General features: G+C 36.7%; 1 protein-coding gene and 1 long non-coding RNA gene across 2 annotated transcripts in view; one reads left to right on the top strand and one right to left on the bottom strand.

The window, feature by feature from the left end:
• MET (MET proto-oncogene, receptor tyrosine kinase) overlaps positions 1-19,376 on the top strand; it is a 111,735-nt gene that overhangs the window by 57,787 nt on the left and 34,572 nt on the right. The window contains exons 5-11 of the mRNA XM_053896841.1: positions 7,072-7,206; positions 7,987-8,160; positions 13,055-13,215; positions 15,028-15,130; positions 15,241-15,377; positions 16,069-16,230; positions 17,270-17,369. Of these exons, the coding sequence (XP_053752816.1) occupies positions 7,072-7,206; positions 7,987-8,160; positions 13,055-13,215; positions 15,028-15,130; positions 15,241-15,377; positions 16,069-16,230; positions 17,270-17,369 (972 nt within the window). The remainder of the gene's footprint in view (positions 1-7,071; positions 7,207-7,986; positions 8,161-13,054; positions 13,216-15,027; positions 15,131-15,240; positions 15,378-16,068; positions 16,231-17,269; positions 17,370-19,376) is intronic.
• LOC109248390 (uncharacterized) lies at positions 3,181-4,349 on the bottom strand. Its single transcript, XR_002072030.2, has 3 exons — positions 4,128-4,349; positions 3,854-4,017; positions 3,181-3,434 (listed from the first exon to the last, which is right to left on the bottom strand). It is a non-coding gene; the product is annotated as an uncharacterized LOC109248390 (long non-coding RNA).

A 19,376-nucleotide genomic window follows, 5' to 3' on the forward strand; every position in this document is an offset into this window, starting at 1 on the left:
TATTTCTTTAGGAGAAAATATATTCATGAATTGTGAGGCTTCTTTTGTTTGAAAGAGAACCCATTATAAATAATAATTTCAGACTTCTATCTATAACTAAAATTTAAACCTAGGGCATGTATATCTCCTAAAATGAATTCATGCATGCTCTTGAAATACATATATCTTATACACTATTATATGCATAGAAAATTAAAACATAAATATTTGAAACCCTGAGAAAATGGTAAGCTTTTGTTTGTTTTGTTTTTTGGTAGTAAGAAATAACTAGGATTTCTTGTTTGGGTGCTTTATTGACAGAGTAGAAACACATTTTAAAACATGAAGTATACGAATCAGTAGGTTTTTTTTAACTTTTATCACTTCTAAAATTCAAAAACAGATATACTCTGTGTATAGATTGACAGATCCTACAATTACTGTATTTGGAGTATTGATCTGAAAGTACTGATTAATTTTTTTTTTATATTTTCTAGTCTTTTTGGTTTTTAGTTGCTTGATATTTTTTACAGAAGTCTCAATCTGGTTTTGACTCATTTCAACTCACAATGATTCATTTTAAAAAATTTAAACACACACCCACATCAGTAGTGCAGCAATAAGGAAAATTATTGTGCTGTTTGTGTATACCTGGCTTTTGTAGTATCAAGTTGGTGTAGAAGCACTCATGCCCATTTACCAAAAAGAATAAAGGAAAGAAAGAACACAGTAACGCTTCATTTAATTCATCTCTTACCACCTGGTACTTTGTCTTACGACTTTTATTTCTTGAGCTGTCAGCACCAATCAGCAATTTCTGTTTCTCGTGTTGTTGTTGTTTGTTGGGTTTTTTTTGTTTCCATTCCAGAAAACTAGATGTTTACCTTGATTGAAATAAATGGTTCCACTCTTCATATCTGAATTCTTGCTATAGAAACACCAATTTCTCTCACATACTGAAGAAGATAGTAAACCTAAAGCAGGTGTCTGAACCAGTTCAGGCTACTTTAACAAATTTCCCATAGACCTGGTGGCTTAAACAGCAAATATTTATCTCTTACAGTTCAGGAGGCTAGGAAGTTCAAGGTCAAGATACAGCAGATCTGGTTTCTGGTGAGAATCTGATTCCTGGTTCATAAATGGCTGTTCTTGCTGTATCTTCACATGGTGGAAAGAGGGAAAGAGAGCTCTCTGAGGTCCCTTTTATAAGGACACTAATCTCATTTGTGAGGACTCTGTCCTAATGACCTAATTGCCTCCCAAAGGCCCCACCTACTTACACCATCACATTGGAGGTTAAGATTTCAACATCTGAATTTTAGGTGGGCACAAACATTCAGTCTGTTGCAGTAAGCAAGAAGCAAGAAGCATTAGAAGCCATACGTTGAAAATGCAAATTGAACTGTTGGAGGTTATGTAAATATCTGAAACGTCTAAAAACCTTACCCCTTCATCAAGACTTAAGTGAGTTTCTTATTTCAGGCCATTCATATATTTAGGCAATAGATATACCTTTAGGACCTACTATGTGCCCAATCCTGTATTGGGAACTACAGTTAAAGCAGATCCACTCTAGATCCATAAGGTCACACCCAGTTACAACCCAGGCTGTTTATTAATGGTGTCATCTCCTCTCACATTTTTTTCTTTCAATTCACATTTTTTTCTCATTGAGTTTCAAACTCCAACAATTTGCATCATCTTTCATGACAAATGAAGTTTTCCTCATTCCCTAACAAAAGTCCTCTATTTTTCTTTGTTTTTAAATTAGAAATCAGTCTAGATGTTATCACAGGTTCCATTCAGTTCTATTTGCCTAGAAATTGAACTGTATATATTCTGTTCTTACAAAAGGAAAATTTACTTTGATCCTTAATTAGTATATGTGCTGCCAAAGCGAGCGCTACTTTGATCTTCAAAAAGCAGTGGGGCCCAGGGTGCCTGGATGTCTCAGTTGGTTAAGTGTCCAACTCTTGATTTCAGCTCAGGTCATGATCTCACTGTTCGTGAGTTCAAGCCCTGTATCAGGCTCTGCACTGATAGTGTGGAACCTGCTTGGGATTCTCTCTCTCTCTCTCTCTCTCTCTCTCTCTCTCTGCCCATCTCCTGCTTGTGTGCATTCTCTCTCTCTCTCTCTCTCTCTCTCTCAAAATAAAATAAACTTAAAAAAAAAAAAGGCAATAGGGTCCAGGGAGTGTGCTGCATCTCCCACTCTGATTCTTCTAGTGAAAATCCACTTTTATTCCATTTTTTACCCCTTTCCCATCTCCAGCCTCTCTAGGACCTTGTTGTACAGAAGTCCAGTCTGATCCTGAGGGGATATTTAGGACACAGGTTGGGAGGCTAAGCAAGTGATACCCAGGTTCTCAGTCTTGGGCAGGAGGAATGGTGGGAGACTGTACATCTCGAGAAGTAAGCTTGCCTTTTACTTAATTTAAGCAAACATTTGGCAGAGAAATGCAAACCAAAATCACAATGAAGGATGACTTCACACAACTATGGGTTGGCTATAAATAATCAAGAAAATGGAAAATAACAAATGTCAGTGAAGTTGTGGAAAAATTAAAACCCTCATACATTGTTGGTGGGAATGTAGAATTGTGCACACCTATGGAAAATGGTATGGCAGTTCTTCAAAAAGTTAAATATAGAGTTATTGTAAATCTGACATTTCTGCTCCTAAGTATATACCTGAGAAATGAAAATATATGTTCTCACAAAAAGTTGTATATGAATGTTGATAGTAGCATTGTTCACAATAGCCGAAAATGGAAACAGCCCAAATGTCCCATCAGCTGCAAATGCATAAATAAAACATGGTATATCCATATAATGGAATATTATTCAGCAATAAAAAGGAATGAAGTACTGATACATGTTCTAACATAATGAACCTTGAAAATATTATGCTAAGTTAAAGAAACCAGTCACAAAAAAATCACACATTGTAGGATTCAGTTCATTTAAATGTCCCGAATAGGGAAATCTATAGAGATAGAAGGTAGATTCATGGTTGCAAGAAACTGGAGGGTGTGAGGAGATAAAGAAGGTGATAGCTAAGAGGTGTTGGGTTTCTGTTTGAGATAATGACAATGTTCCAAAATTGGTTGTGGTGATGGTTGCACAAATCTGTGACTATACCAAAAACCATTGAACTGTCCACTTTAAAAAAATGAAGAGAAAGCGCCATACAAATATCTCATGTTAAATTGTATTCATCATTCTTAAGGAAAATTAAATTTTGAAACAGTTTAATCAAAAATAAAGCTCTAGTAGCACCTGCATGGCTCAGTTGGTTAAGCGTCCAGTTTCGGCTCAGGTCATGATCTGGCAGTTCACAAGTTCAAGCCCCATGTCAGGCTCTGTACTGACAGCTCAGAGCCTGGAGCCTGCTTCAGATTCTGTGTCTCCCTCTCTCTCTCTACCCCTCCCCTGCTCACACTCTGTCTCTTTTTCTGAAAAATAAATAAACAGTCAAGATTTAAAATAAATAAATTAAAAAAATATTTTAAAATAAATAAATAAATAGAACTCGGTGCATGGATAAGGGAATCCGGCCCTTACATATTTGAAGATACATCATGCAGAATTATTTTACTGAGGTTTATGGATTTTGGAGCCTAACCACAAAGGTTTTATTTTATTTGTACATATATTTCTTCCCCATGTCTTCTCCCATATCATTTGAGATCACAGCCACAACAATCAAGTACATTTAGATTCCTCCCTAGTCCCTCACACCCAAACATATTAGTCTTATATTTTCAGGAGCATTAAAGAAAAAGGCGGGTATTTTTTGAGATAAACATTAAAAATTAGTTGTCAACGTAGTAGAAACTCAAAGATAATTGCCATTCTTCTATTTTATACTTACCCTAAGATTGCCAAACGATTTGTCCTAAGCATTAAATTTAAATGCCAGATTTAGTTCTGTCCTTGAAACTATCTCCATGATGACCAAAAGGAACTTCTAATTTCTTAAAAGCATTGCTTCAGGGATATTTTGAAGTTAAAGTGGTTATTCCATTATTTGGAATTCTAGCAATAAGATAAAGTGAGAAATTAATGATAGAAAAGTGTTCTTGACATGTTACAGCAGTAGGTATACCTGTAGAGAAAGGGCTAATGATCAACAAAAAGGTATTTACATCTGTGATATGACCTCTGCTTAAAATTCCAGGTATCTCAATTTTCCACACAGCCTTCCCATCTTCTCTGGTTCATCCCATTTTCTGTATGAAGCCCCACTCATCCTAGCTCATGCTCAAAAGTAGAGCTCACTGGCTCTACTAAGTAACATTTCCTCTGTACCATCAAAAACTATTCAGACGTAGTCTTTCTCCTTAGGCACACTTAACTTGTGCAGCCAAGATTGCTGAAACAAGGAGGATTGGCAAGGCAAATATATTGGGAAATTTGTTTTAATGCTTTGACTCACAAGTGGCTCTTGAGAGCTCAGGGTTGAAGCTTTTTATTAGTATTTATTCTGGTGCTCCAAGAGTGTAGCAGTTGAGTGTTTAAGAAGAGGTCAAGCAGTCAGATTCTAGCATTAGATAAAGCTCCTTGGAAACCTGACTCTTGTATTTCCTAGCTAAAATTCTGTCTTATTTTCTTTATGGAAAATATTAGTACCTACCTTGTACGATTATTGTGAGAAGTAAACAAAATGTCCATTTAAAGCTCTTAGCACAATGACTGGCTCAGTTACCATATATATGGTGCTCTCCAGACAAGAAGTCTTAGGGAATACACTAAATCAATTCCAGTTCCAGAGGTGCAAAGAGCTTCTTTATGAAAAGAGAGATAAAGGTTAATCCTTTCTGGGAAATGAACATTTGGATGGACTTCAGATATTTGATAAAGTCAAAGATGATGACCTCGTAATTAGGAAGGAATTGCTTATTATAGATGTGGGAAATGATATTAAAAAGAGCAAAAAACATAGGAGAAAAAAAGGGTACTAAGAGTTGATTGTTATATAGCAGGTCTGAATAGAATGGAAGCACAAGACAAAGAGAGGCAAAATGGAAATATTCGTAGGAAGGTTCAGGGGGATAAATAATCTTCAGTGAAGTGGAAAGCACAGAATGAGGCAGAGAACAGAGTCTGGTTATTAAGAGAGGCTGGGGTTTTGTTTTGTTTTTGACATGTGTGAAAGATTTTTTTTTCACCTTTGTAGTTGAAAGTGATTGGCAACAATCAGGGATATATGGAAAAAAATGAGGGTTGACAGATAGGAAAAACAAGTGGTGAGCACCAGAAGTGAATCAAAATTGAAAAATTATATAACTGAAATATGGATAATTTGGGATAGAGGCTCTAGAAGTCTAATGTCCTGATAATTCTGCTTGTAACCTGCACCCAGCAGGAGGTAGGACTGGTAATCAAACTTCTTTTTACTTTGGCTACAAAAGTCACAAATAACTATTTGGCCTACATTTAGGAATAACGGTTCCCATCCTTTCCTATCCTGATCAAATGACCTGTGATCCATCATTTACTTCTGTGCAAAAATAGCCACCCTGCTTAATGGAGATGTTTTGAAAGTATTGCATGTTTGGAATAGAACATGTGTTAGAAAAAAAATGTCATGATGTTTAACTTTTAAAGACTGTATGTGAATTTGGTTAGTTTCTCTATCAACAACCCACTCTCTGGAAGCAAATTAGGTACTTTGGAAATCTTCCCAAATTGTTTCAAGCTACTTGACTCCCTGTGCTGAGGAAAAAATTTACTGCTAGCTCTCCAGGACATTTATATGTTGTGTGTGAGTTTGTTAGAGTACTAAGCAGTTAATTTTCATTCCCGTTTTACAGATAAGAAAGGTGAGGTAGAGGGAATGGTTATTTAATCATAACCTCACAGATGCCCATGTTTGTCCTGTGATTTCATACCCACAACAAATAAATACACTTTCAATGAAACAAAAAAGGATATTTGGGATGTCAGGCAATTTCACAAAGTCAGTTTCAAGCCCAGAGCTGCATGCAGTAAGCCTCCTGCACCTCATGTAGATGCAAACCCACGGCCTATTAAGAATGAAAATCTTTCTGACCACTCTTTTTATTTTCTAATGTTTATTTATTTTTGAGAGAGAGACAGAGTGTGAATGGGGGAGGGTCAGAGAGAGAGGGAGACACAGAATCCAAAGCAGGCTCCAGGCTTTGAGCTGTCAGCACAGACCCCGGCGTGGGGCTTGAACTCACAAACTGCGAGATCATGACCTGAGCTGAAGTCGGCCACTTAACCTACTGAGCCACCCAGGTGCCCTTCTGGGCACTCGTAAATACTCCTGAAGTCTGAGTGTTCATCTCAGATTGTCATTCAGATTTTATCCCTGGACTTCATTATTACTGGGTTCTTGCAGTAGAGAAGATGGAAATTATATAGCCTGAGAAACATCCCAAATTAGAAATACCTGAAAGCAAGAATGACACAAGTCCTCAAACTCCATTTCCAAGGCATTGTTAAAACCATCAGGCCTTATTGTAAAACCAGGCCAAGAAGAACTTTATAATCCAAGAAATAACATCTGATAGGACAATGGTTTATAAAAATGACGTTAAAGTACCTGAAGGCCTATTTTCATCTCAAAAGATCTATAAATATGGCTTAAGAGTTAGCAAAGCTGGAACTAGATTCGGGTCTCCAGACTCCCTGTCTGCTAACCTTTCCATTACATCAAGGAAAGCTGCCCAGTGAGGAGGGGAAGGAAGATAGATTTAAAAAATAATCTGAAATCCTTGTAGCATAAGTGAGGTCTTCTGTTTTGGAGAGAGTTTTGGCTCTTCCAGTTCCCCATACAATTGTGACGATTTGTCTGCATGTGCTGGCTGATTGACTGAAAGATCTCCTTCTCAATAAACCGTTAAAAGATCATATGCAAAAGTCTGTCTTGGGGGTTCAGATGAACTGTCTTCACAGCAGGAGATTAGGAGATGTTGTATTGATTTACAATGAGATAAACTGTTGGGCCTTCTCTTCAGATACCCACAAGCTCTCCTAATCTGTTATTAACATTATCATCCACATTTTCCACTTATATTTAAACTGAACTCATTGGACTAAGGGTGTTTGTGTTTTGTTTCTCAGGTTGTGGTTTCTCGATCAGGATCATCAACCCCTCATGTGAATTTTCGCCTGGATTCCCACCCTGTGTCTTCAGAAGCAATTGTGGAGCACCCATTAAACCAAAATGGCTACACACTGGTTGTTACTGGAAAGAAGGCAAGCCCCGTTCCCACAGGGAGGTTCCAGGGCTGTAGTTTTTCCTGAGTGGATATTTAAAGCATATATCATATGACCCTTTTTAAGTTTTGTTTTGGTCTTGGATTCACCTCTCCTTTCTCAGGTTATTTCTTGAGTATTCCAGAGATCTTCTGAAGCCAAGTTAAATTTTTATTTAGGAAGACTGGACCAAAGGGAGGTCCTCCTTGTAATGTGTACTTCTCCTTTTGTCCTGTATTTCTCAATGAGAAAAACAAACATGCAGAATGAGAATTACAGTCCTAAGGGCAGACTCTAGTGCAGGCTGGTAAGTCCTGAAATGTACATTGGAATCTGACACCAGCCAGCAATCCCTCTTCCCTGAGAGGAGATGCATCTTGATGCTGAATGATGTGTAAACTTACTTAGAATTTCCCAGGGGTCAAGTGTGTTTTCCAGCAGCTTATATTAAACTCTCTTATGTTTTAAAATCACACTTCAGATAGAGCAGAATGTCCCTACTAAATAAAACCTCTAACATTGCATGACAGTACTTATGTTCCCTGGACAGTAATGGTAATGTTTATCACATATGTGCCAACAATAGAAGAAAGGAAGGAATTTAGTTTTTTGATTTAAATCACTTAACCATTATTATATTACATGTTTTTTACACATTGGTGCTATCTCTAGTAGACTCTATACGATTATAGTTACATATACCTTTGGGGTATTTACTTTTCATTTAACAAACCAATAAAAAACCTCTCTGGAAGCTCTTTCCAACACTTTTCTTCACAGGTCACCAAGATCCCACTGAATGGCTTAGGCTGTGAACATTTCCAGTCCTGCAGTCAGTGTCTTTCTGCCCCTCCCTTTGTGCAATGTGGCTGGTGCCACGACAAATGTGTGCAACTGGAGGAATGCCCCAGTGGAACATGGACTCAAGAGATCTGTCTGCCTACAATCTATGAGGTAGGAATCTGTCAGCTCTCATGTATATTTTTTGGTAAACATAAATCCCATTGATGAAAAAATTCCGAACTCAGTTTATTCATTTGGCTGTGAGACACCAGTGAAAACACCATCTCCCTCCAAGGTTTTCCTTCAAGGTGGCATTTGGGCACATCACCCTGAGACCTGTACCTGAAGTGCTTGCTTCACACTCCCTAAGTAGTTCCCTCCTTGAGCAGTTGCTCTCCTTTAGTGCTTTGTGAATAAAAGAATGGTGGCTAGTGAGCAGCATGGCTCCCCATTTCCTTACCCTGGGACTTTTCCCTCCTGACTCATTTGTCTCAGTGGTTTCCTCACCACCTACTTAATCTACCAGGTGCCCAGAAATGAGCCTCCATCACACACAGAGATCTGCTCATAGAATAACCCAGAATCTTAAGCTGAACCATGCAAGCTAGGGATGCCAGCCATGCAGGAGCAGATAGGACAGAAAGTTTCTTCCTGTCTGATGCATAGATGGTGGCCTTGTCTCATCACACATAAGACTGGAGGTTACTGGGGTGCCTGGTGGCTCAGTCAGTTAAGTATCCATAACTCTTGATTTCCGCTCAGGTCATGATCTCACAGTTTTGGGGATTGAGCCCTGCATGGGGGTCTGTGCTGACAGCACGGAGCCTGCTTCAGATTCTCTCTCCCTCTGTCTCTTCCCCTCCCCGACTCGTGCTCGCTCTCTCTGTCTCTGTCTCTGTCTTTCTCTTTCTCTCAAAGTAAATAAACTTAAAAAAAAGAAAAAGACTAGAGGTGACCCCCAGGACAATATGGGAGGCAAGTAGTCATTGAACACTCATGGGTAGCTAACTCTCTCAAAGTTCCTAGAAGAACAATATAGGTACAGCTGATGACTATACTAACATCTATACTCTGTGAGCCATTTCATTCTTTAATTCATTCCAAAAATATTTATTGAATACAAACCATTCTTCTAGACATTAAGGAGGCACTCTTCTAGACATTAAGGAAATGTAGTTGAACAAGACAAAAGTGCCTCCTAGAAAACTTAGCTTCTACTGATGAACTCAATTGACATTGTAGCCATGCTCTCTAGCTCTTTGCTGCCTTGTTTAAGCATATATTTGGCACTATGAAAATCGTCATGGCATTTTTTTAAATGTCTTGGTCCAAATATATTTTGCTTGAAAATAATTTTCTGGTGAGGACCCGATATGTATTTTCCCTGTCCACATATAGAACAGTTGAACTTTAGTAAATGATTCTTGTGAAAGATTCAAGTTAAAGGTCTCGGTCTCCTGGTGCAAGCCCAAGTAAACAAAGTGTGCAAGTCAGAATGAGAAACCCCCCCCCCCCCCAAAGTGCATGGCTGTTTTCATTTAGTTACGGTTTGGGGCAAGATTTGTGCAGGGTGACTGGGTTTTAAACCAAATTATTTTCTGTTAGGTGAGACACAGTTACTAAGATTTAGTTTGATCAGTCAGGAATAAACTAGAAGATAGTAAGAAAACAAAGTTAAATCTACATGCACTCTTTCTGTTGTCGTTGTTTAGTATATTTGTAAAACCACATGCAATGTTATACTTTTTTAAACACACAGCCTTGGCAATTTGAGACACTAGAAACCTGAACTCAGCAACTCCATGAAAGAGATATGGGAAGAGTATATGTGATGTGTGTGTGTGTGTGTGTGTGTGTGCGCGCGCACGTGTGTACATGCAACTGAATTACACCAATTTCATTTCTTCAAAAGTAGCCAAACTGGTGTTTTAAATACAGAGCATGGAGAACCTGTATAAGTAGAACATTTAATTTTGACCAATGTTCTTCCTTTTATGACTCATGGCAGCCATATTAAAATGGTGTTTTAAAATGACTAAATATCTTAGAATTTTCTGGAACCAGAGAATCTCTGACAGTGTTTAAATCTCCCTCCTCTCTCTCCTTTCCTAACTCCACCTTTCTGTAGTTGGTGATTTTTAAAAGGTTGCATTGCATCATGCACAAGTCAGTGAGGCTTGGGCTGTATGGTTAGGAGGAAAGTAGTGCAGCTGAGTCCATAAATCCTTTTCAGTTCATAGTTGTTAGGAAGATTTCATGCTGCACTAGACCGTGACAGTTAGCATTCTTACTGCAAAAAATAAGACAGATTATTCATCTATTTCTTATCTGTCTTAAATACTGTGGACACAAAACCCAACTAGTGTATTGTTTTACTTTCCAATAAATGTAAGTTAACCTGCTTTTCAAGGTACGTGATGTTCAGTGGCTGAAATTCTTTGCACTTCCACATATGAGAGATTTCAGGATTGCAAACCCATTATTTTGTTTCACACGTTATCTGATCTCATACTTAAAGAGCAAAGAGAAATGTTTCAGAAAAGGAAAAGCACTTTCCAATGTATTCTGAATTTATTAAGATAAAATTGTCATATCTTATAGGATTGAATTCAATCCCAGTGAGACAATAAAACTATTTATTAATTGATCAGAAGATTCAGATAAGAAGCAACAGCAATATCTTATGGGGCAGGGGGGTCATTCAGGCAAAACACTACCACCACTGTATTTGTGACTTTTTAAGTAGTAAAGAGGCAAATTCTAATTTTCCAGGAAGGGTTTGTTGTTTTAGTGTTCTCTTGTATTATCTTGATAGGTTTTGAAAATGTGATCATTTAAATCATTTCCACCTGTTGAAAGGGCACCAGCTGCTTTTGTGGCTGTTTCTCCCCTGTCCAGACAGGTGGGAGATCTGCGTTTGTGGCTTTATGCTGGACACTCCTTTCCTTCCCACAGAGTTTCCCTGCCCTTTAGGATAACTCAGAGTTTGCCAGCTCATTGTTGGTTCTGTCCAAGGGTGTGTTGTCCAAAACCACTTCCTTCCTTTTCCCCTGGAAGATTGAACATTACCCCATAAACTAAGGGGGAAATGCTCGCATACTCCACTCTAGCATCTCAGCCCAGGGAAGAAAGCTAAGTTCAGCTGGCCTTTCAAATCCTGATCTACCATCTAGCAGACATTTTTATAATATTCATTTCTGTTTGCCAGTACACCAGCTGAACAACTCTCATTGTGTTTTCTCAAATCATCATTCCAAGTGATGATGTATGTAGATGACAGAGTTCAGTTTTTACATAGAAAGGGGGGATCTGGGCAGCAGGATCAGGCCAACATCAGCCTTAGACAGCTGTTTTCTATGGGGAAGCCTCCTCCTTAAACAAGGGAAAGGCAGCTGTGTGGCTGCTTCAGGCTGAAGAGAGTCCGGAAGGGTTAGGTGTCTTGTTCTCTCCTACTGGATTTCTAACATAATAATAAATTTTTTTCTAGCAGTTCTTTTTTGACTAGACATGGACGAGGCAAGTTTTCATGAAAGGCACAACTGTGTAATGGATTTTATGGGTAAAATAGCTATCATAAAAGCATTAAGCTAAGACTTTAAAGAGGTTTGGTAACAAGGGTAAGTTAAGACTTTGGTTTGCGATTATTTACTTGGGATGAATGGGAATGTTTGCAAATTTGAATTTTGCTAAAAGCCCTTCTAAATTGTGAAAGAATCACTTTTAGACTTTTACTAACTGGTCTTTAGCAAACACTTTTACTGGTTTTTGAGTTGTCTCTATGGCGGTGCTATGTTTTCCCACCATTGTACTTTTCCAGCACAATTTACAATATGTCCTCCCCAAAAGAGCATTTCCTTTCTCAATTGTCACAAAGCTGCTGAGGAGAAGCTTATTTTTAACTTAGAAATTTGTTTTGTTTTAATAGTTTTAGCCTAAGAACAGTTGTCTTGTAGACTTCATAAGCACCTACTGCTATCTTATATCGCAGTTGCCAAAGTTTTGTTAATGAACTCATGTTTTACTTTCAACACACCAAAAGTGAGCCTGCAATAATAAAATGAATGTATGTATTTAACATAGAACATGGGAGAGAAAAAAAGTCAGCTCTAGAAATGAGATGTAAAATAATGCCAAGAGAGATAATTAGAAACATTGCTACAATACAGATTACATTTGGGGCTCTCTCTAGTTTTTTTTTTTTTTTATATCTATTTCTAATAGAAATAATATATTATATTTATTTAAAATTATATCATTTTTTAAAAGCTGGGTGTGTCAACTAACCAGCTTGTCTATAGAAAATAGGGACCATATTTAAAGGAGAAAAGAAAAATTCCGAATCAGTAATAAATGTGAATTAGCAAGTATAAAGAAATAGATTCACCTATTCATTTGTTAGTGCTTGGCACATAGCAAATAATTTATAATGAATAATGAATGAGTGAATGCCAGATATATATTGAATACCATCTTTGTGTTTGGTCTTATGGTAGCTGCTGAATGCAATTATGAAAACACTGGACACCAAGAGGTGTTTTTACTGTGTGAATTTCTTCTCTGGGTGGGGAGTACCATAGCACAAGACTATAGCAAACACCCAGCTGGTGCATGGAGCAAGGCACATGTTGGTGCTTGGCTTCTAGGGCACATGAAGGATTTTTGATCAGAGTTTGATCTGGAGGCCCATGAAGGAGTTATAATGAGAGTTACAAACATGTAAAAGTCTGGGCCCAAACTGTGTCTATTCCAACCTAGAAGATTACTAGATGAATTCACTTCAGAGTGACCCACAAAGACCCTTCATTTCCACCCAGGCTGAATCTGCTTTCTGTCCCATCTCTGGATCTCCTGAAAACAGCTTTTATTCATCAGCATGTTAGGTAATTTTCATATTTGTTCCAGATTCTGTGAAATTTGTGACACTTTTTCAGTTTTGTTTTTTTGTTTTGTTTTTTTAGATAGTGGCAGGATAGAAGAATTTTAGACTGAGGATATATATTTTGTTTTGCACACAAATGAAGGATAATGTCTTGAATTTTTTTTAAGTTTTCGGTTGTCCTTGTAGGTTTTCCCAACCAGTGCACCCCTGGAAGGAGGAACAATGCTCACTGTGTGTGGCTGGGACTTTGGATTCAGGAGGAATAATAAATTTGATTTAAAGAAAACTAGAGTTTTCCTTGGAAATGAGAGCTGCACTTTGACCTTAAGTGAGAGCACAACAAATATGTAAGGATCTTAAAATGTTTTGCTGGGGTGTGGTTGGAAAACAGGTTGTGTTTCAAGATGAATGCTTGTAAAATTATCCCAAAAGTCCATGTCTTGAGTTAAAAAAGGGTCTTGGCCTTGTAACATCCCTAGTGGAACTGTTTTGTTTTTAATCCTATTTACTTACCAGGATTAATAAAGAAGAAAGGTGACATTACCTAGTAAGGAAAAGAAGAATCCAGCATCTGGGAGTTTTGAAACCATTTTTGTTACATTTCTTCAGAAATTGTTTGGGTAGATTTGAAAGAACAGCACTGGCTAGGGTTGCTCCATCTTTAAAGTCTTCAAATATAGAGTCTCCAATGGCTTTTTCTATAAAAATCAGTAAACAGCTCAATATAGACCCTGTCTTCTAAATTCAGTTTCTAAACCTCAGAAATGTAGTGAAGCAGCTCAGTCATATTTTTGAGAATTAATTTCTTTCTTTCTTTCTTTCTTTCTTTCTTTCTTTCTTTCTTTCTTTCTATTTTTGATGCATTTAAATTTATCTTCAGTTGATATTTATTGGTACTGTAATGGAAAGGTATCTCATTTAGCCATTCCCAAATCCCAGGAGATAGCAATACTAGACCTATTTTACAAAGGTGGTACCTGAAGTTCGGAAAGGTGGAGTGTAGTTTAGCAGAGGCAATCCAGAGAATAAGAGCTTAATAGGCCTTCTAACTCAACTCTCCTGATCCAAAATACATGCTTCTTCTGCCATTTTCTACATGTACCTTCTATCAAATGTAAATCCCATAATGAACAGAGAATCCAGAAGTTTTTAGTTATCATTTAGTAATAACAATCAAACATTTCAAGTTTTATGGTTGAAACTATCCTATCAAGTAATTATTTTATACCTTGTAGAATTTCTTCCAGGGCACAGAGGTCTAAGTCTACTCATTTACTGAAACCAAAACGTCAAGTAATGTCATACTTGTTAATGGAAAAACAAATCCATTCTAGAAATCTTCCTTGTAAGTTCTTACTCCTTGCATTATATATTATAACCTGTAAAAGTGAAACATAATTCATTTTCTTCTTTGAATAGTTGTTTAACAAAAAAATCATATTTATACTTTTTCAAGACTATAACATTATTAATTCAAAAAGAATTATATGGAGGGGCACCTAGGTGGCTCAGTCAGTTAAGCATCCAACTCTTGATTTTGGCTCAGGTCATGAGATCATGGTTTGTGAGATCACGCCAGCACAGAGACTGCTTGGGATTCTCTCTCTGCCTCTCCCCTGCTTGTGCACTCTTTCTCTCTCTCTCTCAAAATAAATAAATGTTTTATTTTATTTTATTTTTTTAATATTTAAAAAAATAATTCTATGGAAAGTCTGTCACAATTTCATTATTTTTAAAATAATTTAAATACACACATGATACATGTAATTACAGAAATGTGCCTGTTGACATTCTTTAATGAAGAGATTTGGTTTATTTATTATTATCCCATTGTTTCATATGCTGTTGAAATATTTATCTTAAGAATACCAAACATTATGCCTACAATTTTAGAGGATTACACTTAGATTATTATGAATTTTTCAGTTGGTGAGGTCTGCACAGATGAGATTTAACTGTTGCTGTTTTGTCTGTGTGAAGTGTAATAGTACAGAACTAGAAATATACAATTTTTAGCCCTAATGCTTACCACAAAACTCTACTTGCTATTCAGAGTATCCAGCTCATCATAATTTAGAGCTAATGTTCCTTCATATAAAACAGCCAAACCAGAAAAAGCCTTTGGATTTGCAACATATTAAACTTCGGGTTTTTTTCAGGTTGAAATGCACAGTTGGTCCTGCAGTGAATGAGCATTTCAATATATCCATAATTATTTCAAATGGGCGAGGGACAGCACAATACAGTACATTTTCCTATGTGGTAAGTCTAAGCACTACAGTTCTCATGAACTAGGATATTTGGTACCAAATTTGTTTAGTTATAAAATCAACAAGTTACTTTGTTTTGTTTTGTTTTTATTTCCCATCCAGGATCCTGTAATAACAAGTATTTTTCCAAGTTATGGTCCTAAGACCGGTGGCACCTTGCTTACTTTAACTGGAAAGTACCTTAACAGTGGGAATTCTAGACACATTTCAATTGGTGGAAAAACGTGTACTTTAAAAAGGTGTTGTGAATTTACTTTTTGTTGTATCAGTTAAGTAGGATTAGTATCTGTACCTAACAAATCAAGAAGAGATTGTTTTGTTTTGGTTTTTTTTGTGGAGGAAAATCAAGATGCATATTATTTACTCCCATACTGACAAAATTTCTTTTCCCATATCCATCTACCTTTTTGCTGACTTTTTTACCCTTCCATTATGTTTATTAATTCCACTTTTAAGTTTCATCTTCCCAGCTACCTTCTCTACTGTTACATTACATCTTAGTATCCTAGCTATGCTGTGAGCTGTGAGATTCTGGTAATTGACAGTAAATTAAAATAAACATTTCCATAAATATTTACAATTAGATTAAATCACTTTGGGGAGGTGAGAAACATGGGGGAGATTGGGTTTAGAAAGAAGTTATGTTTCTGTTTCTTAGAGGTGAAAGAGCTCAGTTTAATCAAGTACCAAAAAGATACTTTAAAAATTGCTTAAAATCCCAAATGTTCTGAAGTCAAAGATGGCTTGTCTATAACAAGGCTGAGTTTGGGATCCAGTCAAATGTAAATAGGCTGCATTAGAAAGAACTTTTTTCTAGACACATCTGGAAATTCTCATTTAGGAGCCATTGAGTGATATACTTTTGTGCATATAATTCTAAAATATGTATATCTAATAGCTAAGGTCAATTTTCTTAATTTTTTTGTTCAGTGTGTCAGATAGTATTCTCGAATGTTATACCCCAGCTCAAACCATTCCAACTGAGTTTCCTATTAAATTGAAAATTGACTTAGCCAACCGAGAGATGAACAGTTTCAGTTACCAGGAAGACCCCATTGTCTATGCAATTCATCCAACCAAATCTTTTATTAGGTAAGTAAAAGCTTCTGATGGGTGTAAGAAAATAATGAACATACGGATGATTTGTCTGTCAAATAGCCAAGAGGAACTGCAGTTTTATCTCTGGCTTTGATGCGGTTGCATTTCTTTTAAAGGCTGCCTTTCCAATTCAGGAGTGAAAACTACATTCAGGTTCTGAGTACAATTTAATTTTATCATTGCTAGGTTCATGCCAAGAAACATTTTATCCTACTCTATTACGTTTTAAATGGATTTCAGTGAAATAGTTCAATGTGGCACCATAGTATTTATGCACTTATATACATGTCAATTCTGTACTAACTTTAGTGCCCAAAAGTGGAATTACCTTTTTTTCCTTCCATTCTTCAGTGTTTTTTTGCTCTGCCTACTTTAGATATAGCTTTTCCCTACACTAGATTACCTTTGAATCAGTATCTCATTGGATCCAGTTCAGTCCGCCTTGTTTCCATTAATTCTGCCAGTCTAACACAGTAAAGTTCATTTTTCTTTGATTTATTTTTAAGAGAGAGAAAAAATATTTCTTTTGCATACTTTGTGGCTAAAAATAAAAATGCATTTCTTCAACTGATGAAATAGGAATTTTTAAAAATATTTTCAAGTTAAGTAAGTTGTTTCCAAAGAAGAGTTACCACTGAACCTCTATTTGACTTTGGTTCTGACTATATCTTGCAATCACTACATGTGGTTTAATTTAACTTATTTCTTAAAATATTTGGTAGAGAAAGAACCTCTCCTTATTGCTGTGTTTATTTTATTTATTTATTTATTTATTTATTTATTTATTTATTTATTTATTTATTTATTTATTTTGAGAAAGAGTGTGAGTGCTTACATGTAAGCAGAGGAAGGGCAGAGAGAAAAAAAGAGAATCTTGAGAGGTTCCACACTCTCAAGTGTGGATCCCAACACGGGGCTTGATCTCACGAACCATGATATCACAACCTGAGCTGAAACCAAGAGTTGGAATGCTTAACTGACTGAGCTACCCAGGTACCCCTCAATATTGCTGTTTTTCTACTTTATTTTTCAGTGGTGGGAGCACCATAACAGCTGTTGGGAAAAACCTGAATTCAGTTAGTGTCCTAAGGATGGTAATAAGTGTACATGAAACAAGAAGGAACTTTACAGTGGTAAGTCCTTTGAGTGATGGTTGTACTTAAAGCTGTGCATCTCTACCTTTACCACTGGTTTTCAGTGTGCAGAGGACATTTGGGTTTTGCTTCTGATTGCTAGTTCCCTTCCTTGCAGCACAGGTCAAATAGTATATTTTATTCAACAACTAAAATTATCTTGTCTCAGCCTAACATTGTAAAATGCACATATACACACAAAATGCTTAGACACAAATGATGAGTACCAACTTGAGGCAGTGTTTTTAAAGATAGTACAGATGGAAACTACGTCATTCCCTGTCTTAGTTCAGGCTGCTATAATAAAAACCCCATAGACTGGGTGGCTTAAACAACAAACACTTATTTCTCGCAGTTCCAAAGGCTGGAAAACCCAAGATCAAGGTGTCTGGTAAAGGCACTGTTTCTGATTTGCAGAAGACCATCTTCTCATTGTATCCTCACATGGCAGAGAGTGAAAGAGGAAGCAAGCTCTCTGTGTCTCTTCTTATAAGGGCGCTAACTCCTTCATAAGAACTCCACTAATTACCTTCCCAAGGCCCCATCTCCAACTACAATCATGCTGAGGATTAGGATTACAACATGTGAATTTGGGAGGGGCATAAACAGTCCATAGAATTCCTCTATCTCCCCCTTTTTTTAATGCAGCAGAGGACATTACCCCTATTATCCCTTTTGTTGTAATCTTGCAGCAGCATCCTTGTCTAAGTGGCAGGCACACTATGTATGTTCTTACATCCCAGTGTAAGAACGGTGTTCTTACTGTTCTTCTTGTCCCTTTGTTAGCATGTTATCAAGTAATGAGAAGGACCATTAGACTGATGTCCTAGACTGTTTGTTGCTTGGTATTTCTCCACCTTCCCTCCTTTTATTTGCAAGGTCAGTCAAAATTTAACTGAATGCCTCCTTCAAAGTGACCTGTTTTGTGGTCTAACAATTTATATAGATCATATTAAAGTGGCAGTTTTCATTTAGACTTTAGGAAGGTTGAAGTTATTTACAAAGATTTCATATTTTTGTTGACATTTTTCTCTAATGTCAAATACCATAATCTAGTTGGACTTGTGCACTCAACTAAAAATGAAAGTTCTAAGTGCCCTCTCTCAAGCAGGGTCTTGATTGGGCAGGTGATAGATTAAATTATAGCACTTTCTTTTCTATTCACCATCCAATATTTCTTGAAGACTAAGGCCACAGTGTTCTTTAATTACAAAAACCAATTTGGGGCTAAAAATGTCAAGCCAAATCACCAAACAATAGGGTCACCTCCAATGAGATTTTTCTTGACCTTCTCAATCAGCCACATTGCATCACCTCTAAAGAGTATTATTAGATTTTTATCATATTCCTGAGAGATTGTACTCCAGGGAGTCACCGTATGAAGTAGAGAGCTTTAAAACCAATCCCCACACATGGCCACAAACAAAGTTAGAATACCACTGCTATTAATTTAAGGAACATCACTTCTTCACAGCCAAACAGAACAATTTTTCATTAACCAAGTAAGAATACCCTTTTTTGGTGTTGGCATGGGACTCTTTAGAAATCTGAGAAATGATTAGCAATATCTAATTTATGGTGAGCCTAGGTTATTAAAATAATGGCTAAATTTCCTCCTCCCTCACCAGCATTATGATGACATGTAGAACACCTTTTGGCTTTATTCATTCATTTGTAATCAACTTTTTAATTTATTTAAAAATCTCTTAGGCGTGAGACATAAGAGTTCCATAACCCAAGGAAGATTCAAATAATGGTAGGAGATAAAAATCTTATCTCTACATATCTGAAAATATAAACTTCTATTGTTTTAGCCACAAACATATTAGCACAATAGAGCTCTGCATTAGAATTGGACAAGAATGAAGAATTCTACTTGACTGTTGTTTATTGAGAACTACTTCATAAAGAAATGTGTGTTCTTCTGTGTTCCTTGGTGCTTATAGAATTTGAAGCTGAGCATGATGAATTGAACCCATTTATTATTTAACAAATAAAAACTCTTGG

This window comes from Panthera pardus, unplaced genomic scaffold, assembly GCF_024362965.1.
Source record: "Panthera pardus isolate Hobbes unplaced genomic scaffold, ASM2436296v1 HiC_scaffold_8, whole genome shotgun sequence".
NCBI classification, from domain to species: domain Eukaryota; kingdom Metazoa; phylum Chordata; class Mammalia; order Carnivora; family Felidae; genus Panthera; species Panthera pardus.